Consider the following 27291-nt stretch of genomic DNA (forward strand, 5'->3'; position numbering starts at 1 on the left):
ATATGTATTTTTTATTCAGCATGAGTACTTTGTTTACATTGTTCTATTTACAACATAGACACACATGACAGGGAAATTGAGAACTTTAAGAAGCTTCAAAATCAAAGTGAAATGAAGATTTTTAAAAAGCAAGTAAGCGGACAGATCTTCGAGGAGAAAGGAAAAGACAAGAAACAAAGAGACAATAATACAAAGACTGCAGAATACACCACAAAATTAATAGTAAGACAGAAAGGTGGACAAATGAAACAAGCAAGTGAACAAAGTCTTCAAGCTGATGAAATACAAACGCCACAAGAACAGACTGCAGAGTGAGTACAGAAACAGAGGAGAGGGGCTGGGGGGAGGTCGGACTGTTTAGTATGTGGACTGTAACAATATTAATACTGAAATAATAATAATAATAATGATAACAAAAAAAAAGATATCACCATAGCACATTTTCTCCCTAGACTCTGTTCATAGCTTATACAGCACCTGCAGACAGCACACACACACCTAATGGCTGAAGTTGTTATTAATGATGATGGTAAAGATGATGATTCAAGTATAATAGTCTGTTTTCAGCAGGGCTGGGATGTGCTGTGCAAGTGTAATTGTAGCTCACAGAGAAAGGAAGATCATGACGCTTTTCTTAATTAATATACAGGACTTGTGAACTTGTATATATTGTTTGGATGTTAAGGTCTTCAGCAGTTTTGACTGGTTAAGCAATAGTATTTCTTTTCATTTAAATGTACATAGCTCCATGAGTAAGGCTTTAGTAACATGGTAAACAATCTCTTTGCTTGGATGCCAACGTGGTTGCAATTTGCAACTTTATTAAAGTTGATATCTGACTGTGTTGCTACAACAATGGAGGAAAATACAGTATGCCTAGCCTGGTGATTTGAAACATATTCCAACTGTTAGTCTCATGAGATTCTTATGTCCCATGTCCATTAGTACCTGCCCATTAGCAGGATACTGAATCCCCAGAAAACTCCAAAGATACTACTCCCGCAAAGGGGGTTCAAGTTTAATTTTGCTGCTGGGATCAGTGAGACTTTGAAATTATTCATTGTAAAAGTAGTTGGATTTACCTTTGTTGTCAGAACTGTATCATCCTTTCCTTCTTCTTAAACCTTCTTTCATCTTCATTTAGAATTAACAGACCTCACAGCTTAATGCTGGCCAAGTAACACAAGTAAAATGATGTGGGCGGATTGACACATAAGATGATGTAAAAGCTACTGATAGCAACTTCATTCTTGAAAGAACAGTATGCTTTGCGTAACTATGGGCATACACTCAATATGATGACATGACATCAGATATAGCAAAAAAGCCAACAGTTGTTTTAGCAGTGGGCTAAAACATCTGGCTTGTTTTATCCATACACTCAATCCAAAGCTGTACAGTAGTCTAAAACACACAAGCATTGAATGAAACAACACAAAGCGCACATGGACATTGGTATTCGAGCATACTGTATACACATATTTGCATTATAAAAGGCCACATACAGAATGTGAATCATTCGCACTCTAGGTTGATATAATTACATACAGGTCTGCATAGTTTGTAGATTAACCTCAAGAACTTTAACTTGCAGAAGAGAAGCACTGAATGGACTTGTACCTGAACAGTGTCATTTAAAACAAGCATTTAGAAAGTATCCAACAAGTAAATCATAGAGGAATGATGTACAATATCAAGTGTAACCCCAAAAATGGCAATCGACTGTAGAATCCTTGATAATTAATAAGCAGATGAGGAATGCAGAATCAAGATATGGGAATGATCAAGCAAGTAATCATAAATCAATAATGTTCTGACTCATCCCTGATCACCTGACTGAATGATGCAGAACACATTTCTGATCTGGCACTGCCTCTCCACAGTATCCACAGTATCCACAGTATCCTTATCATTTGATTATTATATAATCATCCTTTTCACATTGATAAGCCAAACACAGTTCAGTTGAGTTATTCTCTAGCAGAACAAACAGTCAAGAGATGGATGTTACACAGCAAAGTGCAGCCCATGTTTGGCACTACCATGTGAAAAGGAGAAAACTGAAAATATTTAACACACTGAATAGCTTAGAAAGAAAGACCACCATGTATACTGTGGATAATGCAGAAAACACAGACCTGTGCATGTTTACAATGACTCCTGTTGTGTTTGCTTCATCAATATGAAAGCCACAATGATGTAGGGGATATTAACATTGAGGGAGTGTACATACACCATAATGCTATCACACCACTGAAACATGAAATAAATTAAAAATAAGATAAGTTAAAAAGGTCCTTCATTAAAATGTGTTTGTACAGTAATAAATAGATTTGTCCTCTATTTAAAGTTTACCAGACACTTGTGAAGCAGAGTTTTCCCGTTAAAAATGTTAAATCCTACATATTTCAAAAGTTATCCATTTATTTTCTGTTTTGTTTTGTACTGAGGATAAGGGGTTGGCGTTCATGATTTCCACTCTTCATCAACCTTCCACTGGTGGGAAGGCAGGAAGACAATAGAGAACACGCAGGATAGAAGACGCACGTTAAAGCAAATGTCCTCCAATGGGTCTTTCCTGTGTTTCATCCTCAGTGACCTTCCAGTTTGGTGTTGTATTGCTATAGCTGCTGTTAGACTTTTCGTTAAATTCGCGTCAGTGCACATATATACATACACCCACACACACACACACACAGATTTTGAGCACCCAATGTGTTGTTCTGTCCCCATACGATGCATTATGTATCCTCCTACAGCCTCTTGCTCACTACGAGTCGTAGTTGCCTCTTGACACAGGCCTAAGAACAGCTTCCCCTCCAAGCTTTTATAAAACCACTAAACCAAACCTAGAGCTGAGTTCTTAAGGCAACTTCTTCCTCGTCCCTCTTGGCCATTCAAAAATTAATTACTCTTCTTCTCATTTTTCAAGGAGCCATTGCGTTTGTGTTTACCATTGGACATGCTTTCACTATGGCAATGTCCATTGACCATGTTGCCATCATCCCTAATGGCACCACTTCCTTTGTTCTGGTCCCCGAACTTTACCCTCAGCAATCGTCCCAATCGACGCAGGGCAAAGACGCTCATAGCCAAGACAGCCACAATGGTGAAAATGACATCCAGCAGGAAATACTGGTAAGGAGACACCTCATATACGGCAGAGCGCAAGTGGTTGGCACCATTATGACGGAGGAGGTAGCTGATCCAGTAGACGGCTCTGGTCACAGGGTGGCCTGGCTGGTCTTTGTGAATGGTGGAGAGAAGGTGTGCTTGCCGGCGGTACCTAAGAAGGGAGAGACAGTGGATGGAAACAAGGGTATAAGGACACTTTAAGGACTCTATGGACAACATTTGAAAATGCTAAAGGGCACAAACACATGAGCGTACAACTGAGTATAGAATATAGAGCCAGTGATTTTTGTACATCAACAGTTAATACCACAACCTGTCACAAGGTGGCACTGATAAACAATAACACTAATATACAAAGCACTTGTGTGTGACAATGAATATAAGATTTATAAGTCAAACCTTGTGTCTGTAATGACGCTGGACAGGGCTTTGTAAAGGTCGTCCTCGGTCATGGTCTTCCAGTGTAGCATGACACCCATACCTTTGGCTGCCACACGAGTCATGGTATCATAGTGGTCTCCGAATAGCGGCACGCCCACCACTGGCACCCCATGATACATGGCTTCGTAGATGCTGTTCAGACCACCGTGGCTCAGGAAAGCCCTTGTGTTGGTGTGGCCTAGATGAACAGAGGCATGAGGGATGTGATGTTATTTTGTGTGTTAGGTGTTATGTTCATTACTATTTTTTTTAAGTGGTGCTTATTTTGCTATGTTAGCTGTTTCTAGATTATTTACATTTAATACTGTAGATCCCCAAAATTGCTGCACACTCAGTGTTACTCCACACTTTGTGAAGGTGGAGGAATGAAGATATGGATGTGTATATAATTTCAGTATAAATTAGTATAAATAACATAATAACTCAGACAGTGTCTCTTTGAAGATGAAGACTTTTTTATACCCCATTTTTACAGTTACAGAATGTATGTTGAAACTTTTAACTGATACTTTATATTGCCCATAGGTCACTGAGGTGAGGTGAGTCCAAACAGAGTAAAAGGCCAGTCCATATTGGCTTTATTGGTCTTTTTTTTAGCATTTTAGAAGCTTTTTTATGTCAATCACTCAGCCAACCCACTTTCATTTTATCAAATGTATCAATCCACAATGACTCCCAGACACCACTGGACCCTCGTTCTTTTTTTTTCTTACATGAGTCATTTAGTGAAGTGTAATCTCCTCAGGGAGCTGTTTAAAATCACACAAATCTCCTGCAGTTTATATGTTGTGAACTATATGTACAACTATACAGTATGTTTAAGACTTCTAATGGTATCTGCAATGATTGATCAAGTCTCCTAGTATAGCTATGAGCTTGGCGGTTACACTATAAGAAGTTTTCCCCTGTCCATCAAATAAAGAAAATCAATAAAACAATGTTAAAGTCTGGTGAAGTCTACATGAAAACTATTTTTGTTGAATAAATTCCTGCTGTCAGTCAGCCTGGTGAAGACAGCCTGACAAAAAGAAGTTTGTGTGGACTCAACAGACAGAAGTCGTGTCTCACTTACATTCCCAGTAAAAAGCAACTTTAATCGTTTTTTTGGGTGTACTGTCATTTTAAATACTAATACTGACCCAGAACAAGGATGTGAATGTTGTACATTCCTCACTACTGCCAGGCCTAAAGTGGCTCACACATTCACATTCTTCTCATTACTGTGGCTAATAAGTATGTATGGGAGGAGCCCATCTAAACGATACCTTGTTCACCACATCCATGCAGGAATGACTTTCATAAAAACATCCAAGGCGTGTAAAATGCCTGTAACTAGCAAAATGAAGACTCTTGAGAAGTTCAAACATAACATCTAGGCTCACTGCAAGGGTTTGGCAAGTGCTATAAAATACATTTAAGCTCATATGGTGCATTAAAATATACCCACACAATCAGGAAAACAATTTGACTGGAAGGTGAAATAGTAGTAGTACATTATGTGGTGTGCTGTGATGAAGAATAAATGTTTAACCGATGCAGACTTAACAAAAAGCACACCATTCTGTGTTATATCCTGCTGCTTTGATCTCAAGTTTTGAATCCACATGTGACGTCAAGTAACGTTTGAGAAGAGGTCCGACCATCTCCTGTTTTAACCGCTTGATCTCATCAGTCAACTGTATGCCACATTCTAATGTCCTAATGCAATGCTGCCCCCTACCTTTTGATCTCAACTGTATTTGCATATTGTCTGATGACTGCCTTGCAATGCCCCCCTTACCCATTGATCATAACTAGATTTGCATACTGTCTGATCACTGCCTTTGGGTCCACTGTATCAATGTGCTCTCCTGCCATTGCTCTTGGTCAGTTCACTGTGTCAGACCCGCTCTGTATCTATAAAGGTTACTGTATACCAGTATACTCAATAAAGCACTCCCTCCAGCAAATTTATGAACAGGATTTCTTCATCAGCTCTCAATGTACTTACCTAATAAGTCATTCTGAGGCATCCAATCAACAAGCTTGGTATTGTTGCCAAGGTTACTGGGTGGAACTCCAGAGAATCTAAAGGAAGAAAGAAAGTGGACAAAGACAAGTAAATACAATGCTCAGACATTTTATTTTTTGCGATAATCACTGTGGGAACATCATGAAAATCTCTGAAGTTTGACTTTATGAAGGATATATATTTCACAGTGCTTAGTGTATTTTACACTTACTGAGAGTTTGCTAGTCACACAAAATTGTTATTCCCACTGATTATGGGAAAAAAGTGCAAACAATTGATGCTGCTTTTCAATTATAAAGCCTGGCTACAATGAATTGTATTGAATTAACCCTTTTAAATGGTGCGCTATTCTGCCTTGGGCATTTGGGTTCAGTTCAACATTATGTTGCTAATAGCAAACCCCTATTGCACTGGACTACATTGTTCAACAGCAGCTACTGTTACAGATCTGTAACCAAGCAATAGACTCCACAAAATACCCTTGTGACAGCAGTATCTACTCTTTATTATAGCTGTTTGTTCTTCTGTGACTCATTCAAGTTAGCCATAGCATAAGCTAACAGTCTGAATACAATATTCTACTAATAAAACATTTTAACTGCTAGTTACTGTTATACTGGTAACTTTTTTTTTTTTATTTACTCTTTAATTTTACTCTTCAGGACTCATTTTACCACATTTGTATGGTTATAAGATACCTACACATATTATTGTACCTTCCTATGAAGATTTATCTTTAATGTTTATCTTTTTCTTTTGTGTTTCTTCCTGGCATGAGGGACAACTTGGAAGTTAACCTATACTTTTATGAATCCAATTACTGTGTGTCAAATTGTTGTTTATGGTAATATTTTTCTGATTTGTAATCACTGTCGTTGAGTTTGTTGTCCAGTGTTGGTTTCAGAGTTTCACAATTGCTTCTACTAAAAACTATAAATACCAACTCTTGTCTTGGACATTTATTGGAAGTGTGTTAAGCTGAATATGTGGAAATGTATTTAGCTCTATGAATGTGTGCGACAGATAACTTATAGTATGTTAAGTTGAATATTTACATGATGTGAAATTGAAGAAGAAAGGCCCCAGATGTTCACCCCCAGACATTTAGGATTTCCTTTCTATTGGTGAGTGATGAATGTGTACAGTATTGTGTGTGTATATTTGTGGCATGTGTGGCTGTGTGTGCAGACAAATTGTCCGACACATACTGCACACAATGTTTGCATGCTACATTACTACCTCTATCCATCCATATCTGTCTCCTTCCCTCCCTAATCCAAACTCTTTCATCTCTCTTTCTCTCTAAAACAAAGCAACAATTCACTGTCCTGCCAATCAAAGCCTACATTCATGCAGCCAATTATCAATGACACGATTCATTTGGCTTGGACCCTCTCCATCTCATCAGCCCTCTTCCATTTCCATCTTCTCAGTTTGGAAGTAAGATTACCATTCAGTGTTGAAATAGTTTCTCACTTCACTCTGATATGGGACCTCTCGACCTGATCAGATTCATGTGGAGCATTGTCCAATACATTATCATTAAACATCCCAGTTGCAGAGTAGAGGAATGTTACATTTGCTTTGTCATTAAACGTTATTCCACTTTATAGCATTTCTCTACAAAACTTCTGTTTTGTACTGTCATGGCAAACCTTATACTCTGCAATGCAACATACGGTACTTCCTGCCCAGTTGCCAACAAACCATGGCAAGAACTAATCATTGATTTTTAGGAAAAACTGAGGTAAGCCGAAAGCAAGCATTACACAAGATGAAGATGTTTAAATTGTAGCTACAATCCTTCCTAGATACAATATGTATCTAGGAACAGTGTTTGACTCTCAACTCAAGTTTGATACAAACACAGAGACAACTGTCAACTGGGACAAAAAATAATTCACTCAACTTTTTTTGTGTCTGTCATAATATTTGATGCAACTTTTATCAATCATTATTGAAAGCCTTTTAACATTTTCATTTATATGTTGGTTCAATGAGTTATCTTTGAAGGACAAAAATAGTCTAAATGGCATTGTTGAGTACTGCTCCAAATCACTGGCGTCCAGCTAAAAGGATTGTGCACCCTCTGGACATGTGGTCCAGAAAGCAAAAGTAATAATTAGTGTACTGTCAAGTGAATTATCTTTAATGCCCTCAGGCCGGTGCTATCATGCGCTCCTTATGAAAACAAACCACTATTCTAATTCCTTCATTCTTTCTGCCATCAGGCAGCAGTCATTGAAATTCAGGCCACATCCTTTAAACCTGTGTTTAAACTTTGTTTTTTTTAAAGTTTGTTTTGTTTTGCTGTTGTTATCATCTGGCTCCTCACGTAAGCGGTCATATGTGGGGTGACTGTAAGTGTGTCCGCTGCTTGTGTTTTTGTACTCACACGTTGACCTGTTGTCACTGGCATGTTGATTCTTGAATACTGCTGCTAGATTGAGTTATTGAGGGATAAATAAAAGTGCCTGAATTTGAATGTAAAGATTTCTGACAACAACCTATTTCCAAGAAAACACTACAACCACAATCTATTAGTCAGGGACCCCACTCAGATCCTTGGCTTGTCTTCTTGACTCCCAACCCCTCAAAATATTTGTCATGTACTGGTTGTTATTGAACCATCCATCTGGATGAGCATGATGTCCTGGAGGTCTTTCAATCAGGCTTTAAAACCCTGCATAGCACCGAGTCAGCTTTACTAAGGGTTTTTAAAGATATCCTACTAGCAAATGACTCTGGTGATCATGTAATTCTTGTTCTGTTGGACCTAACCGCAGCTTTTGACACTGTGGACCACAACACCCTAGTGGCTCGGCTATGCCACCCAGTGGGCATCTGTGGTACTGCACTGGAGTTGCTCAGATCTTATCTGGCCAACAGAAGCATGAGTGTAAGCCTTGGAACTTCGAAATCCAGCTCTGCTCTACTGTCGTATGGGGTTCCACAGGGGTCGATTTTAGGGCCCTTGCTCTTCTCTCTGTATTTACTGCCACTGGGCTCCATCCTGAGAAAGCATGGCATCTCTTTCCACTTTTATGCTGACGACAGTCAGATATATGTGCTGCTGAAAAAGAAGAATGCTTTCTACCTCACACCACTTCTGGCATGGCTTGAAGACATCAAAGCCTGGATGGCCATGAACTTTTTAAATTTCAACGAAAAAAAAAACAGAAGTGATGGTGTTTGGTCCCAGTGGCCCTTGTGAACCCCCTCCTGTTGACTTGGGTCCTTTGGCAGATTATTTAAAGCCAACAGTCTCAAACTTGGGTTTTAAGATGGAAAGTGATTTTAAATTGGATCGGCAAATTAGTAAAGTCCAGAGAGAAGTCCTGCTTTTTTCACATTAGACAGCTGGCAAAGGTGAAGCCTTTCCTTGCACAACAGTAATCCATGCCTTCATCACATCTCGGCTGGATTACTGTAATGCACTTTATTTTGGAGTCAGTCAGTCCTCCTTCGCACATCTCCAGTTGGTGCAAAATGCAGTCGCTCGCCTCTTAACTGGAGTATGTAAGAGGGAGCACATAACTCCCACCCTGGCCTCCCTCCACTGACTACCTGTGCACTTTAGAGTCCATTTTAAGATTCTTTTATTTGTTTTTAAATCTTTGAATGGTCTGGCCCCGCTTTACCTCTCTGAGCTCCTTCACCCCCACACTCCTGCTCGGTGCCTCAGGTCAGCTGATCTGCTGCTCCTGGAGGTACCAAGGTCAAAACGGAAGCTCAGAGGGGATAGAGCATTTTCTGTAGCTGCTCCTAAATTATGGAACGAGCTTCCTTTAAATATTAGGCAAGCCTCCCATCACTGTCCATTTTTAAAACTCGTCTTAAAACCCATTTTTATTCCTTGGCTTTCAACCGTGCATGAGACTCTGCTCCTGTTTTAGTGTTTTCTGGTTTGTTTGTACAGTAAGAGATACACCGTTCATACAATTTGGATGTTTTTTTTCCTTACATTGAAATAGGTAAATGTCCCTGTCAGTCCGAACTTCACTGACCTGCACCGAGACACTTAGCTGGATGCATCTCTGCAGTGAAATGGGATCAGGGTAACTGCCTCTCTCCTTACACAGTGTACCAGACTCTCCAGGTCACACTGGACAGGCTCTTAACTAACCCATTGCTCAAATTCACATTTCTTAGCATTTTATCACTTATGGTAATAAATTTAAAATACTTTAAATCTTGCATCTGGTAATTTCTATTATGTTTTATGTATATACACCACATGTCTGATAACCTTAACTATGTGATGATATGTGATGCAAGGTGTTCTAAAACAAGCCAACAATGACTGTACTGAAAATGGAAAATTCTCATGTGGTTGTCAATATTGTGAGTGTAGCAATGTTTTATATGTTGTGTTTAGAGGACTTGCCTCAAACCTAAACATTAGAAATTAATAATCAACAGTTTCTTCAGTTTCAAAATGCCTTAATGTGTAACTGAGCTAATTATACTAAAATTAACCATATTAACTGTGTACTTACTATAAATGTATTGCATTTAATTATCACCAATGACTCATAACAACTGTACACATAATTTATTTAATTTTAAGGGGAAAAGCTATAATTCAACAGGTATTTGAACCCCCTCCATTTATTTAAGAGGCTGATTGCAATGGCAGGAGGCAGCCCAATACACAATTGAAATAACTTTATTTCATAAGCTGTTGCATTTTTTACTGACAGCATTAAACCATGTTGTGTACAGCACCACAAAATATAAAATAAAACAATACTATAATGATTTACCATAAATAATTACTTTTATGGAACTAGTATGAGCCACTGTACATGTTTCATGTGTGCACTGTACAAAGATAAACCACCTATCCTAATAATAGTAAATTAAAAGACAGTGCTTAAATCCCAAACTGAATCAATGTATACTCATCATATATCATATACAGATGCTAATATGTGTTTAGAGATCACTGGGTCCAGTCCTACCTCTTCAACTTCCTTTTACACAATTTCATCTCCAAAGTGTTTCAAAGAAAAATGGGTGAAGCAACATCACACAAGTAGCCACAAACCACAAATAGACATTACAAATCCCCCGGGTCAGTCCTGCCCCCTCTACTTCCTTTTTCACAGTTTCATCTCCTAAGTGTGTAAAAGAAAAATGAGTGAAGCGACATCACACACGTAGTAATGTACCACTTAATAGAAAGCAACAAGAGCCGCAATAAAGCACAATGGACTAGGCAGTATCTTTATGCATTTACATCGTGTAACTGTTTAAGTGATTCATGGAAATGCATCCAAAGACCATAAAAGACATATGACCCAATATACAAGATGAACTATCTCAGATTAATTATAGTTCATACACTGACCCATATTTCACCTGAAACAGTCTACCATTTAACTCTCTATGATTTTCCGACCACTGAGTTACTTTATGTAAACAGAATCCCACCCTATTTAGATACAACTCTAAAAGCTATAACTTAGTTATAAGTATACTAATATATCATAACACAATATATCATACTCCAATACTCCCAGTTATACTTTTCTACAAGAAAAGATGTTTAAAATCCTCATATTCTCTATATCTTTATTTTTCTTGTCTCATATCTTAACACTTCTCTAACTTGAAAAATAACTTTAAACGCATTTTTCAGAGTTAGAAGAGTGATTATTATTTCCTGGATTAATCAATTATTTGTATGAGCTATAAAATGTGAGTCCAACAACATAGAAGACAAAGGAAACATTTTTGGAATTATTTCTTAAAGAAGAAGTCAAATTGATTAATCATCTACCAAACTAGTTGACGATTAATGTTTCAATTGATTGATTAATTGATGACTTGGCTAATCATTGCAGCTTTAGAAATGTTTGCACGTCTCTCCAAGAGCCAGAAGGAATGCAATGTCACACAGTCATATCATCATTAATAGTTCAACATTACAAACGTACAACTGAAATAAATAAAACAATAATCTATCTACATTTGGTTTCATGAACATTTCAAGTTATAAATGTAGTGCTTTTGCTTAAAACCAAAACAAAAACAGAAACAAAATAAGGCAATACTTTAAGAATTAAATCTAAAACTGAAACTAGATGTTATTTGCACACCAAAGCAGTATCTATGATCCAACACTAAATAAAAACAACGTATTTTAAAACCATAATCATTCTGGCACAGATGCAGGTAATGAAAGATTTCTTGACTATTTTGTCATTTTTGACATCACTGTAAACTGTTTAGTTTGTTTTAGTACAGACCTTCTGCACACAGGCACATGTTCAAACATTAACCCAGTGGCACCATGTACATACGGAAAAGTCAAGTTAGAAATTACTTTTAAGAGTTTCTATTATCTATATTAGTAATGCACTATTTTTACATACCAGGATAGACTGACCTAATAAGCTCTATTGTCTGACAAGAATTATGCAAACTCAAGTCAGTTTGGATGTCTAATTTTGTGGATGTAGTCAATGAATGGAAAACAAATATATTGAGATAAGAGTTTAGGTTTAACAGGTTCATGGGTGGGAGTCTTGTCTTTTTCCAGTCCTACTTTTCCTCTCCTAATTTTCTTAGTTTTTCTTGCTCACATCACAGTCAATGGACAACCGTTGTGAGACCCTTGGTAAATGATTACATCACATTAGATTTTGATCACACCTTTCAAGCACTAACATTTTAGATATATGAAGGACCTCCTATCATTAATTCACTACCAAATGCATAAACATCAACAATCATAAAACATTTATGCACTGTTACAGATTCTGTGAAGTCTGTGAAAAATGTCCTATCACTGATTCATGACCATCTGTATTCATACAACGTTCATACACTGACAGATGCATGTACACCTAGATACTGCAACAGGTTAAGTGTCCCCATCACAGACATATTTTGCCTGTCCTGTGGCTGCAGAAAACAACCCACAATATCATGCTGTCAGATCTCTGTATCTATCCTCGAAGTCGCAGAAAGGCTGGCAGTTTGTTTAATTGAGCTAAAATTCAGGATAAAGCCCTTATCTTTTTAGGCTTAGCTGGATACATTTCATAAAATACAAAGATCTCTCTGTCCATTAAAATCTGAAGCCATAATCACTAGTTTTAGAGACTGTTAGTTTTCCTCAGAAAAGAACAAACTCTTTCAAAGGTCAGAATACTGGATGCTGCTGTTTGATCACTGAGGCGACCTAAGATAACCTGATGTGAAATGGGAATATGACTGCACAGAGGAACAACATTTTGCCTCTAGTTTGTGATGTGTCACTGAACAGAAATGGTACAGCTAATTGTGAGAGTCGAAATGAAAATGAATGATCAAAATGAAATTTCTCTGATATACAGTGTGCATACTATCCCCTGGCATCTAGAAGCTTATCAGTGCTCAGTGGGGGAAGGTCACTACCTTGAAGCTTCACAAATTGTTCTCACATCTGTCACACTGACAGCTGCATATGATTGAAAGTGAGAAAACAGATACTTTACCTCCAGACGACACGCTGGGGTAACCTGGCAAGCGCTCCTGCCAGTTTGTGAGCTATGTCATGGGAAAGGTACTTGACCCCAGCTCCAAATGACACAACAACAAAACCATGGTCCGCTGTGTCATTCACCCATGTCTCAAAATCCTGTAGGATATGAAAAAAAGAAAATGAGAGTTAAATTACATTAATGCATTTTATAGAGATTGTATGTCTTTCAACAATATGTGTATAAGCATTATACAACAATACTCCATGTTTTGTGCTAGAGCTGTATTTTCAACATTTATATCACCAGTCACTGGTTCCATGGTAGATTTACTCTTTTTTTATTGCAGGTGACCCACATTATAGATAACTTGATAATTAACTGCTGACCTTTATCTCAGTTTACTTTTTACACATTAGCGATAAACAAACTGTACATTGTTTTTGATGTCTTTTTGACTTTATTTTCAGTCAACATGATTGAAGTTTATGGTGATTATTGGACACACATTCTGAATGATTTACAGGTTTACAGATAAATGTGGGATGATGTCATTGAACTCACATATAATAACTTTAAGTGATGTATCAATGAGCATACAAAACACTTAAATTTGAAAATTAATAGGTGGATAAATTGAGAGACTGCCAACTATAAACCCCTGAACAAGTGCTTCAAGTTGGTGCTGGCTTAAATTCAAACACTAGAACATTTTAGGTAAAAATATACCCAGTTTATCAAGAAAGACTTTATTTACATTATGTCTAATTCATGAAGCTGTTAAATATATTCAATCTACTGCCTCAGAACTGCAAATAAGGATGTGCTAAGCTTGCATTTTGTATCTTGGTGCCCAGTGTTCCATTATACATCAACTTTTTATATTATGACATAAATCAAATGTGTTGATAGTTCACAAAGTTATTCATTTAAATACACCAGTATAATATATCTGAATATTCTGTACCTAGATAACCTCACTATGAGGCAATATGGTCACCAGTTTTTGACAAATAAAGTAAGTTGTCCTTTCATAGACAGAAATACTGAGAACACTGAAATCTAATCAGTACAAGGTATGAAAAAACAATATTCCTTCTTGCACACTTGGCTGTATCTAGCCATGCAGACAGTTTTGGTTTTATGTGCCAAGTTTTGAAATGTCTAAGGTTTCTGCGCTGTCCCAATACAATAAAAGTCATAAGATTTTCTTGGTAAAACTCAAAATAGCCCATCTCTAGATACAACATCTCAGTAACTTTGCATAATTCATAGGCTTCACTGACAAAACTTTTCATGTGAACTGTTTTTCGACTGAAAATGGTCACTACAGTTATCCAGTTAGCCATCTGGGACTATACAGTAACACCAAGTTAACATTAAATTAGAATATAATTACCCTGAATAATTGACTTGAGCTGAGGATTCCATGTTTGTTTGCTTTTAGAGACTTCTATTATTTAGAGTGAAGTCAGTTATATCAGAGCTCCTGTTGTAATTTCATGAGATTACAGGTTATCTCATTGCTTTGCATGACATAATTTCCTTGATGAAGTTGGGTTACAGGGTTATAGGGCAAAAGGAAGACTGAAATGATCTCATTCAAAAGACCCTACACGCAATGCTCACATGATGAACATAATTTCATAAATTCAAAAAGAACCAACTATAATAAGTGCTATCTACATTCATTGTGATCCTGAAGCTTTGGTCTATGAATAAAAAGTTGTTGAAATATTTAAAATGTCAGCACTATAGTTAGAACTAAAGAAAGGACGCTTGTGTTATGCATCACTTTCTATCAACTGAGAGCTATACTGAGGTAGTAACAAGTAGAGACATGACATGCCTTCCAGGATGCAGGAGACCTGTTCTGGGAATTATTCACATTAGCCAGTAAACCTGCCTCTATGATCAGGCTGCAGAATGAAGTGCAGCCTGCCATCAGCTCATCACAAATGCTTTTCACTTGGCAGACGCTAGAGCAATTCCAGAGAATCAGAAAGCCTTTGAAGTTTGGGGGGAAAAATTGTGTTTTTGTGTGTGTGTGTGTGTGTGTGTGTGTGTGTGTGTGTGTGCGCGCATATGCATTTGTGGAGCAGTTCATTATTCATTTGAGAATGGCAAGTATGTGACAGTAGACAGTAGTAATAGTTTATTTGAGGATTTTCAGTCTGGATTTAGAGCTCATCATAGCACAGAGACAGCACTAGTAAAAGTTACAAATGACCTCTTAACTTCATCAGACAATGGACTTCTCTGTGTCCTCATCCTGTTAGACCTTAGTGCTGCCTTCGACACCATTGATCATCAAATCCTGTTAGAGAGACTTGAACATTTACATGGCATCAAAGGAACTGCATTAAACTGGTTTAAGTCCTATTTATCAGATAGATTTCAGTTTATAAATGATAAATCCTCCATTCAAACAAAAGTTAGACACCTCAGGGTTCAGTGCTTGGACCAATACTATTCACCTTATATATGCTTCTTTTAGGTAACATTATTTGGAAACACTCAATACATTTTCATTGTTATGCAGACGATACCCAATTATATCTATCAATAAAGCCAGGTGAAAACAATCAGTTAACCAAACTACAAACATGTCTTAAGGACATAAAGACCTGGATGACCTGCAACTTCCTGCTACTTAACATCGCATCCTGACATACAACAGGCGAGCGAACCGGTGACAAAATCTTGCACAAAACTGTCCTGGTATGCAGCGTGACGATTTTATCGCAAGTATATTCCAGATCCTCGTTCATGCTTGCTTCTCAGTTCTCTCTCTGCTAGCTAGCTTCTCAACAGGAAGCAGCGTGTACATTTCAACCAATAAGAAGTGTTTAGGGGCGGGACACGGCCACGAAATTTCATCCAGATAGAGACAGAGCGAGCGATTGTGTATTGGCACATTCTGTCTCAAAATGCTGCTGAAAAGCTGGTCCATGCATTTGTGACTCCAAGCGGGACTGCTGTAATTCACTATTATCAGGCTGTCCTAACAAGTCTCTAAAGACTCTCCAGCTGGTCCACAATGCAGCTGCACGTGTTCTGACAAAAACTAGAAAGAGAGATCATATTACTCCCATTTTAGCTTCACTGCATTGGCTTCCTGTAAAATCTAGAATTGAATTTAAGATCCTCCTCACCTTATGTACCTACCAGAACACTTCGCTCCCAGCATGCAGGCTTACTTGTGGTTCCTAGTATCTCTAAACGTAGAATAGGAGGCAGAGCTTCAGTTATCAGGCTCTTCTCTTATGGAACCATCTTCATTATTTGGTCCAGGGGGTAGACACCCTCTCTACAAGAGTAGGCTTAAAACTTTCCTTTTTGATAAAGCTTATAGTTAGTGCTGACCAGGCTTGTCCTGGATCAGCTCCTAGTTTATGCTGCTATAGGCTTAGACTGCCTGGGGGACTCCCATAATGCACTGAGCTCCTCTCTCCTCCTCCCTCTTTCTCTCTATCCATCCATCTATATCCATTAACATTCATGTACTATTAATGCATTCAATAACCTAAATTTCTTCCCTGGAGTTGTCTGAGCTTTCTCGTCTCACAGGTAATCTGGGCCTGTAGATGTCGGGATGACCTACTAATTTCAATGTTGATTTTCAATGTACTTCTCTCTCAATGTTGATTTTCAATGTGCTTCTCTCTCCTATCCTTCCTCTCTCTCCTCTAAAAAAAGGGAGTTTTTTCTTGCCACAGTCACCAAGTGTTTGCTCATGTGGGTATGTTAGGACTTGAAGAAACTTAAAGAGTACGGTTTAGACCTGCTCTATGTGTAATTGCCTTGAGATCACATTTGTTGTGATTTGGCGCTATATAAATAAAGATTGATTGATTGATAGATGAGGAGTAATCAGGGAGCAGCCATGTTGGACTTATAGAAGCAGAGGACAAGTAGAAAGAGGGAGGTAGTCCAGCTGCGGCAGCTAAGACCGGTCCTGGCACGGAGCAACTTCAGGGGCACACTGGGCTCTGTGTCCCAGCAGCACAGCCCTACTGTCCCTACAACGCAGCCTCAGTGACCCCATAAAAGAGTCTCAGTGTCCCCAGAGCTCTGCCCAGAACAATGGGCTCGTTCTCCCTCCACTTCCATTATAACTCCCTCCACACAACACAACACAATGCACCCTATTGGCTGTAGTGGCATTCCAAAACCCCCCGCAGTAGATACCGACGGCCCGCGCTCTCGTCGTCCAAACGCTGGACTAACCCCCCGTCACCATCTGCCTCTGCCCTTCTTGACTCCCCTCCCTCTCTGCTCAAAATCTACCATGTCCATTCAGCCCAAACCCATCCTCACCCCAGCATCGTCTATAAAAGCTTGCTTTGTGGCAGGATGTGATAATAGGAGATACCAAGTGATAGCAGAGACAAAGGGGACAAGCAAGGGTGGATACAAACAAATACAGAAACTAGAGAGTAAGGAGGAAATAATTTGAAGAAAATATAAAGCTGGCAGATAGAGTGTCACAAAATTAATAGAGCTGTGTGTATTTACTCTAAGTAAACTGACTGAGCTCCCTCAAAGATGTTGTATCCCAGGCTTTATGTGTGAGACAAGTATGAGGCTTTAATCCATCCACCAACAAACAGTTTCTATTGAATGAGATTTAAGATATAAGAGCTATACCACGTCTTTCTGCCAAAAACAATTTTTTTCATGGCAGCTTTTGACTAATGAGAGACAGCTGACTGAAAATACACAGGTTTGTGCAAAAAACAAAAAACAAAAGCAATTAACAGGCTCAACATGTTGGACACGCATACTAAAAAGGGCTGACCCCAAGATTTCCAGTGGATTGTTCCTAAGAAAAATGTAAGAAAAAAAAGTGTAACTGTACATTCAGACCAAAAGCGCCAAAAGCGGACAGTACGCCAAAGCCGCCCTGTCTGCCCCGCTAAAGTTGCTTTTGTCGCCTTTGTCGCCCTTTCGTTCTTGCTTCTCAATTTAAAGGGGCCGCAACACATTAAATATTATACAGTGCATTACAATATGCAAAGTGTATGCTGTATGCAAGGACGAATGAATGAACGAAACTACTTTTATGGCCGGAAAAGCAAGCATGCAATATTTTCTCTCCTTTATTACAAACATATTCCACATTTAAAAGCTCACCAGACAAACCAACTGCTTCAGCGACCCTCTTCCATGCATCGGCCTTCTGTAATTGGTCTCGGTATCCAAATAGTGAGACGTTGTACAGTACCAGATCTCCTGCTACGGCAGCAATTAGTACCTCCAGCGCCATTTCGGAACAAATTTTTGGTAGGAACCCAAGTTATGCGGGTTGTTTCGCTGGGACCCACTTGATCAAGGGATGTCAGCAGATCTAGACATCTGCTTTGAGCACTCTGGCACGTCATAAAAAGTTAAAACATTTTTAACTTTTTTCCCCGCCTTGTCCGCTCAATCCGCTACGCCTTTGCCGCTTTCTCTGCCTTTTCCATCTGGCTCCCAATAGAAGGTGAATGACTTCCGCATGCTTTGTATGCTTTGTACACTTTTGGTCTGAACGCATAGTAAGTGCTCACCTCATATTTACATGTTATACACAAGGGTACACTTCTCCCATGTCAGTGTGAGGTTAAACAACAATTTTCCATCTTGTACAACCAGACATTTGCATAATTTCATGTCCAAAGTCTATCAGTTACACATTGTAATGCCTACCTTTTGTCACAAATCGTTCAGAGCCCTCGTTTTACATTACAGCGCTCATAGTAAACCCTGCAAGCATTATTTAGCTAAAGGATAATGAGAACATCTTTCAGTATAGGCCCAATACATTTAACCTTTTATGTACTTAAACAAAGATATAAAAACAAAGAGTCTATATAAGCTATCTCTCATCTCTCATATAATACCACACAAAAACATTTTCTCTCTCTTTTTCTTAATACTGACCTGCGGCAGTGGATTGGGGGGCTTGGTGAGGATACCTCCTATGTACACCACATGTGGCAGGGTGGGCCTTGGAAATTCCAGAGCCATGTCAGTGCACAGCATCCACAGCTGGCTGCCCTGCACCAAGTCAGCCATGGCCACCTGAGGTTTCACTCCGTGTTTCTTCATAATCCGGTCATACTTGGGTAATGCAATATAACGGACTCCAAAGCGCTGGACCAGGTAAACAGCTGTGTTGGTTATCCTCTGGACCAGAGACATGCGGTCTGTCAGCAACGAGTTGAATTCAGGAACATATGAAAGCGGGGCTGGGGCACCCACCTCTGCAGGGTACCACAGACCTGTGCTGAACACTGCATATTTCACGCCCAAGATATGAGCGATCACAAAACCGCACATTTCATTAGGGTCCACCAGCAGCAGATCAAACTTCGCCTCCTTGAGGCGGGTCATTACCTCAGCACTGCCAACTACAGCATCGCAGTTCTGAGAGTAGTGGTCAAGAATGTCAAACAGTTCCAGAAATGTCAGACGGCCTGAGAAAATATTGCTGACTTTGGACTGGAGGAAATTGTCAGCCGTGCTGCTGTTAAAGATCCCTGTGTAACGTTGTAAGTGGTAGTGAGGGGAGGGGGGTACCTCACGACCCTCTGAAACTAGAAAATGGGTTTCATGGCCCTCCTGGTGCAAAGCTGTGGCCAATGTCTTGAAGATGTAGAGGTGTGATTCAAACATGATGGGTGGGACTACAATCACTTTAGCAGCCCATGATGCACCGGGACTCCACATGAAGAGGCCAAGGAGGAGTAGAACTGACGAGGGTAGGAGCATGGCTGAAATTAAAGACATGATCAATGTTAACATCATCATAATTAAAGCAGAAGACAGTTACATACAATTCATAGTAGAGATGTCCTGATTAGGTATGGGAATCGAGAATGGCTTCCAGTTTAGAACCAGTTCCAAATTGTCCGATCCATTAGGATTGTATGCCCCTGAGCTTATCAATTCCTCTTAGTGATGCCCAGGTGTGTGGTGTTGACGGAACGGAAAAAGCGGAACTAATCTGTGAGGGCATGGCAGCCTCCTGACTGTCTACAGTGCACACAAGCTAAAGTTATCTTCAGCTATCTTGTAGTTCATCTTCAAAAACGGCAGTGGTTACAAACATATTTTGATTTAAAGCTGCAGTCTGTAACTATTTTTGGGTTATATTTGCTAAAATTGTCATTATTATCTGACAGTAAAATAAGATACAGATAAGCTGTGACATAATTCACTGTCCCTGGGTCCACCCAGTGGTCGTAAAATGATTTGCAAGAATCCATTCGCTCCCGAGTAAAACAACCAATCAAAGTGAGAGTGTCAATGACGCTGTACACACGCTGCTGGCAGGCCCCCTCCCCCGCACAGCGCATGCTCTCACTCGGCAGCACTCCTTGTCGCCAATCCGATGTGAGTCGCTACCCGATGTGAGTCTGACATGCGCAGTAGCGGACAGCTACTTACGAAAAACCACTTGGACAAACTACTGTTATATGTTGGATAGATGTATTTCAAAGACGTTTCAGCAGTCTTTGAAAGTTTGTACATCTGTATGTAACCGGGAAAGTATTAATACTATATATATTAATGCTACCTAATCTGAGTCCGACCAAGCGGCCAATGTGAGTCGCACATGTGCAGTGTTCATTAGTTTTTTTAAATATAAACTTTATTGATATATCCTGATCTGAGGTAGCGGCTGGTGTGACTGAGACTTTTTTCTTTTTACTTACACTCTCTATATTTTTAAAAGCCCTTAAAGGAAATATGTATGAGTATTAATGTGAAAACTACACAGACACATAAACTTTCCTCGGGTCACGTGTGTAATGACTGACAGCTCTACACTCCCTCTGCTGGAGTCCTGCAGTAACTACACAACACTACTGCTGCTGTTCGATTAACATTATACACATAAAACATGAGGAAACACAGAAATAACTCTTCTCACAGTGCTGCAGCTGACAAAACAATATTTAAAATACAAGATAAACAACTATGAGCTTTCATCAGTAGGTTCCTTTGTGGGGAGGGGCTTAGAAGGCAGGACTGCAGCGCAGCAGAGAGGAAGAAGGAGGGACCTGAAGGCTGTACTCGTTCAAATTTTCTGGCTAAGTCCACTTTTTTCTCAAAACTACAAACTGCAGCTTTAATGACTAAATAATTATCTTTGTGAGATGAACGTGAAGTATACTGTGAACTTTCTACAATGTCACTCACCTAATGCTAACGTTAGAAGAGTGGAACAGCTAACTCTGGCAGTAATAAACGAGACCAGCTAACCAACACACACTGCAGCATTAAACAACTTAAACCAACTCTGAGGTGAAGGAAATAAGATGATTCTCAGTCTGTCTCACCTCAACAACCCTGCAACTACTCAGTGTGTTGGACAATAATGGCTTTCCCCTGAAGCTAACGGTGCATGTAGATATACAGATACAAAACGTTAACGTTAATAAGAGCGGAGCACCCCTGCCCCCCCTCCCCATTTTGTTATTCTCATACAGACAGAATTGTAAGATTGTAAGATGCTTACAAATTAGTTAATTCAGTTAACTTTCGGCTGCAGTTGTATTTTAAACATTCATCAGCATGCAAGGTCATTGATAAATAGTGGAAATAATAAAAGAGTTGCCAATGTTTTTACGCATAAAGAATTGATCAGGAATCGATAAAGAATCAGATGGATAAGCATGATCAATAATAGCATTGATATCAATGAAATCTTATCAATTTCCATCCCTAGTCCCGATCAAGTCATTTAACATTGAGTATCTGCCGATACTGAATCCGGATCCGATACTAGTATTTTCCCAGATAATACAGCTGCACAGTGCATAGCCTATTTCAAGTACATTCAAGTTACTTAAATCAATCAAATGTATATGCTTGATAAGTCAATAGCTCTGCAATGCATTACGTAAAAATTACCCTCTCTGTAATCTTTTTGGCCTTGTTGCTGTCTCGAGTAAATCTCTCTCTCCTTTTAAAAAGTATTCACCAGTGTTTGTTGCTCCTGTGCAGCCATTGCCTGAGTTACCTGAGAGAACTTACTGTATTCCATTGAGTGTTTTTCTTTTTTTTGGTGCCATATCAAATTGAGAGTATGGAACACAGGTCTGTTACTACTGCCTCACAAAATGCTCACACTGCCAACATTACAAGTGGATGTTGGACTGCTTTTATTTTCCAATTTAAAATATTCCCATGCTATAATATTTCCACAGTACGCTTCTGCCACAAATTGTGCTCTCCATATTTGACTTTGATCTACTATCTACTCTATGAAGCTTACAGAGCTATTTCTCACGTTGCATGCCAAACTTTAAGCTTGAATTCAATACTGCCCTTGCCCTCAACTGAGTTCCAGTTCTGTCACACATACTGGCAAGTAGTACTGAGACAGTACTACATCTATGTGGTCTCATTTTCTTCCCTTAAAACTTTACATTTCCTAATAAACCTTTCTTTCCATGTATTTTGATTCTACCAGTTCATCTCTTCTCATCCTCTGCACAGCCGTCACTGACATGGTGTGGGTAGCACCAACGTCATTCTAAACCTCCAGCCTCTCTATTCACAAACACAAGCACAAAGAACCATTATCATGCCACCATGTCATAGGCCTGTGTCCTATATGCCTACACTCATTCTTCCTCTTACTTGAATTCATCATCTACAGTGGATACCTCTTTATGGAGAACTATCAATTATCCAGGTTTTTCTAATCTACAATGCCTAACCTGTGCTCTCCTTCTACACAGTGTCACACCTTAAAGGAATGCGTTGACCTTGAGGAAAATGTACAAATGACACTCCACAGATGTGACTGTGACTTTGTACCCTAACATACAGGAGCTAAGTAAGTGATGTATACAATAAAGCCATGGGCAAAACAAGGGGTGCTTGTTGTGTTCTTGTTTAGCAAAATAAGAGGTCAACATTTTGAACATCATATTTAACAACATAGCACAGATGATTCAATTCTTAAACTTTTAGATAACATGAAAAAGCCTTTTAGAGCATTAGAGAAAGCATAAAGTACATTCTTCTAGAGCAGCAATTTAAATATCATGCTTCAGCACCAAATTGTACTCCTATTTAGATCATCTTCAGGGATGGCCCACAGAAGCATGTAAGGAAGCATCTTGCATAATTGTTACTCTTGTGTTAGCATAGTATGTAATCAGCCTTAAAATGTACAGGCCAAGCCTAGTTAAGCAAATAGATTGAATGGCACATTTCTTAGGTTTAAACATAAACTGGTTTGCTGATGTCCCCTGTGTGGAGTCTATTGAAGATCAAATGGCATGACCCATATTGTTTCTGCTGAGCATCTACTGATAGCATCTACACAGGATTGCATAGTGTATCAGCCACCTGCATGTCCACAATGTGGAATTTCTCTCTGCAAACAGCTGGGGCCTGGTATAGGACTCAACATGGCCACCATTTTGTTTAGCATTGTCTTGAGGATATCGTTGCCAACACTTCTCAGCCCAGACTGTTGATGGTAACTATAGAAACCAGCCACTGTCTACTGAGGACTGTGATGCGTCATGACTTAAGTTACTAAAAATGGAGTCTGGTTACACTGTGCACAGGGAGGGCTGAAGAAATTATCTGGATTAAATGAATTAAAAGAATAAGAAATGGTGAACTGATCTGGGACAGAGTGGAGACAGACAAGAAAAATACAAAAGTTGAAAAAAGGAGAAAAACATTATTTATAAGGAATGCTTTTTATGGAATATAATATCTTATGGTTAACAAGTAAGAGCTGGAATATTTAAGTATACTACAGTATATATTGCCATATGAGACCACAATTTAACAGTTAGATCACTATTAAGTCCAAATATATGGATAGTTAAGTGTAATCTACAATGAATGCCTCAATCTGCATATGCATGATATTTTACATTACTGATGACTCTATTCACACAAAGAGCAGAAATATGCAAAATATCGTTATACCTAATCAAAAAAAGCAACTGTTTCATTTCATTCAGCATTCCCTAATTCCACGATAAAACAGTTTCTTATCAAGTTTTACCCAATACTCTGCAACCATTATCTTTTCCTTAATTCATCTACAGTTAATATATAAAATATTTAAAATCAGTAACCAAAAATATATTTGACATACTTCAATATTGATTTTTATTTACTTAAAATAATATTTTCATTATATGACCATAATTTTCTACTTGGACACCATATATTTGTCGAAAAGTAATGATTATTATTAGCAAATTGCAGTTAAATAAAAGATAAATCATTTTAAGTTTTGTTTTACATAATTGAATTATTTCGAATTTCGTGTTATCACCTTGGAATGCAGGTCATTGCATTTAACATCAGTTTGATTTTATTTTATTTATATTTTATTATACTATGTTTATATTGTATTATGCAAACATTTGCCATATTGTGATATGAATCATAACCAGAGATATTTATATTGATATATTTACTTAACAAAGACACTTCAAACCGCAATAACTGCATCTAACCTTATTGATACTAATTAATGGGTCTTTCTATTTAGATAAAGAGCAAACTGTAGCATGATAGAAACTGAGAATGACAATAACATAAATGTGATTTTTACTAATTACCACTTTGGTTTCAAACAAACAAAATGCTAAAAATCTATTTAGACTGTCATAAGATGGTAATTATACAGTGATAATCACTCTGTAATACCATAATCTAAACGAGCAGTTTCTAGATTTAGCACAGTGGGAGGAGAAGCCTTGCTGCTTCACAGTGGGGGTTCATTAGCTCAATGCACCCTGTTGAGAGGGGAGATGTGACTTCCAAGAACTGATATTAAGTCAAACACAAGTCAGCCTAAGCGGTTTGCTTTTCCTCATAGGCTTTAAATGGTGCATGATGAACTGATCTAGGGTTTGTTTGCTGCAACACAATCCAACTGGGGCCTCTTGATGGATGCTTTTTAGCATACCAAAGCTTTTGAGTGTGATGGAATCATTATCTATCACATATAATGTTCATCATATCACAATTTAAACTTTGATGATGAAATCAGACATGCTGGCATATGTTGATCTGCAAGCAAAATATCTTAGTGCATGCATGTGCAAAAAACCACATAGGCTCAAAGTCTATGGGAGGCTAAGAATAATGATGCGATATCTTGTTCATTCTGAAGGTGGAGCCTGGAGCACTTCACAGATGAGTTAAGCTAAGGTCAAGAGAGAGAGTCTTTTTAGTGACAACAAAATGAAAGTGGAAAAAAACACTTGACTTTCACACACCAAGGAAGCCACATGAGAAGCTGTTTATAATAGCAACATAGTCTCTCCATATCACCCTTATCACTTTAAGTTTTTTCAGCATTTGACAGAGGGCATGTTTGGCATAGACCCAACTCATATATATCTCCATACAATAGGGTCAGTAAACCAGCCATACATTCCTCCACGTGTGCTTCTGATCAAATGTATACACAAGTTTACTTACTGAAGCATTTTATTTGCTATCCAAACCCAGTGTTACCCAATGCTATCCAGGTGGCCATATGTAATCTGAGAAGATTGCATTCTATAGTTTTGGATAACATACTATACATTTAGGCTCTGGAATTGTCATTGCGAAATGGAACAGACATTCGTTTAGTTCCATTCAGCCCTTTCTTTACAACATTTTTAAAATTGTGCGCATAATGCATTGTTTCCTCTAACCTTCTGAATCCTGTAGCTCCCTCGCAACACCTCAACCATCAACACTCAAGAACAGGTAAGACAGGCTTTGTCTTCCCAAGAGTTACTTCCGATAAACAAATAACGCAGAGGACTGAGACAAAGCAGTAAGGTTGCCCGTCACCAAAGCCCACAGAAACTCATTAACATCATGCACTGAAAACAAAGAAGCACTGATGAATGCCAAGACTGTTTGAAAGCATATATAGTGTATGTATATAGTGGCAAATAAAGGGTAAAAGCATCAATGTATGTTTTAAACTGTGTTCAGGCAATATATTCATTATGTTCAAATAGCTTCAGGGATGATATTAATCATTAGATTTGGATTGACAACCTTAACACTTGTGTACACACTTTCTCTCAAGTATTGCAAGCCACCTCATTGTATGTGGATTTATCCATTTATCCCTTTTAATGAGTTAAGCTTCCTGCAATGATACACCTCATAGCACAAACAGAGAGTTTGATTTCACCTGCAGATACACAGGCTACGTTTTTTTTTTTTTTTTTCAAATATCTCGTGATTGTTTTGCAGTGGTGCAACAGGACCTGCCAGGCAGGTGCTTTGATGTAATGTAGGTTAGCTCATTAGGGCAAAAAAGAAAGAGAAACACTGTCTTAAGGATAAATAAGCTTGGAAAATGAGTTCACCTTAGTTTTCAGGTCATATACTTGGAGACTGCCCCCTGTGAATTTGAGTTTATAATGGAATTGTTACCTTCTGTAATGTAATCAGCTGTAATGGGATCACAAAGTGTTATATAGGCTATCATTTTCACATCACTGATACTCAAACTTCTGTCATCTTGTTAAAAAAAACTGTCATCACCAGTATAGCTTTTTTTTAATGGGGCTTAATACAAAACTCACGCAACTCAATATTAGGAGTGTTAAAATTGGCCAAAACAAACATCTGGTCCAGATGTAAATATTTTTAAATTATGATATAAAGACACAACAAACTAGGTTTGGGAATATTTTAACATAGTAAAACTACAAAAGAAATTAATATCAAAACCAGATTACTACTGAATTCACATACAAGGTTATGAAGTAGCTTATTGTAGATAGGAATAGCCCATGTTCACTTTTTAGTTTTTAATTAAATAAGGAGCCTGAACGCAACACAGCAATCTGGCTACACCTGTCTCCGGAGGTTTAGATCTTCGCACCTGAATTTTCAGTTACAAAAAACAGCCAAACTACACGGACGAGTTCACAGCTGTTATCAACTGTGCGACTCTATGCTTGAAACAATGAAGCAAACTGGAGTTTTGTTGAGCAAACCTGGCTGAGTTTACGCTGCACCTGTTGTACGCACTTAGCTCGTCTTGTGTTGGCCTTACCTTGAGACATGGATGGTGCACAGAACAGGTGGGGGGGTAGAAATGCAGTAGTCCTAATTTTTCTTGAAGGTGAATTTAAAGTGTCGGGGAGATGAAACACAAAAAGTGGTCAGGACTTAGAAAAAATGCCTGTGAAGTAAAGTGGGTCCCCGGGTATCGAAGACAGGCAGAGGGAACATTAA

At 38.6% G+C, this 27291-nt stretch overlaps 1 protein-coding gene across 1 annotated transcript; it reads right to left on the bottom strand.

Annotated features, from left to right (window-relative positions):
- ugt8 (UDP glycosyltransferase 8) lies at positions 1 to 27291 on the bottom strand. The gene is made up of 6 exons (XM_053331087.1): positions 27110 to 27291; positions 18985 to 19817; positions 13075 to 13217; positions 5567 to 5643; positions 3535 to 3754; positions 1 to 3286 (listed from the first exon to the last, which is right to left on the bottom strand). Exons 1-6 carry the CDS (start codon positions 27117 to 27119, stop codon positions 2905 to 2907), a joined length of 1665 nt encoding a protein of 554 aa, XP_053187062.1. The 5' UTR covers positions 27120 to 27291; the 3' UTR covers positions 1 to 2904.

The sequence above is a fragment of the Scomber japonicus genome, chromosome 2 (genome assembly GCF_027409825.1).
Source record: "Scomber japonicus isolate fScoJap1 chromosome 2, fScoJap1.pri, whole genome shotgun sequence".
NCBI classification, from domain to species: Eukaryota; Metazoa; Chordata; class Actinopteri; order Scombriformes; family Scombridae; genus Scomber; species Scomber japonicus.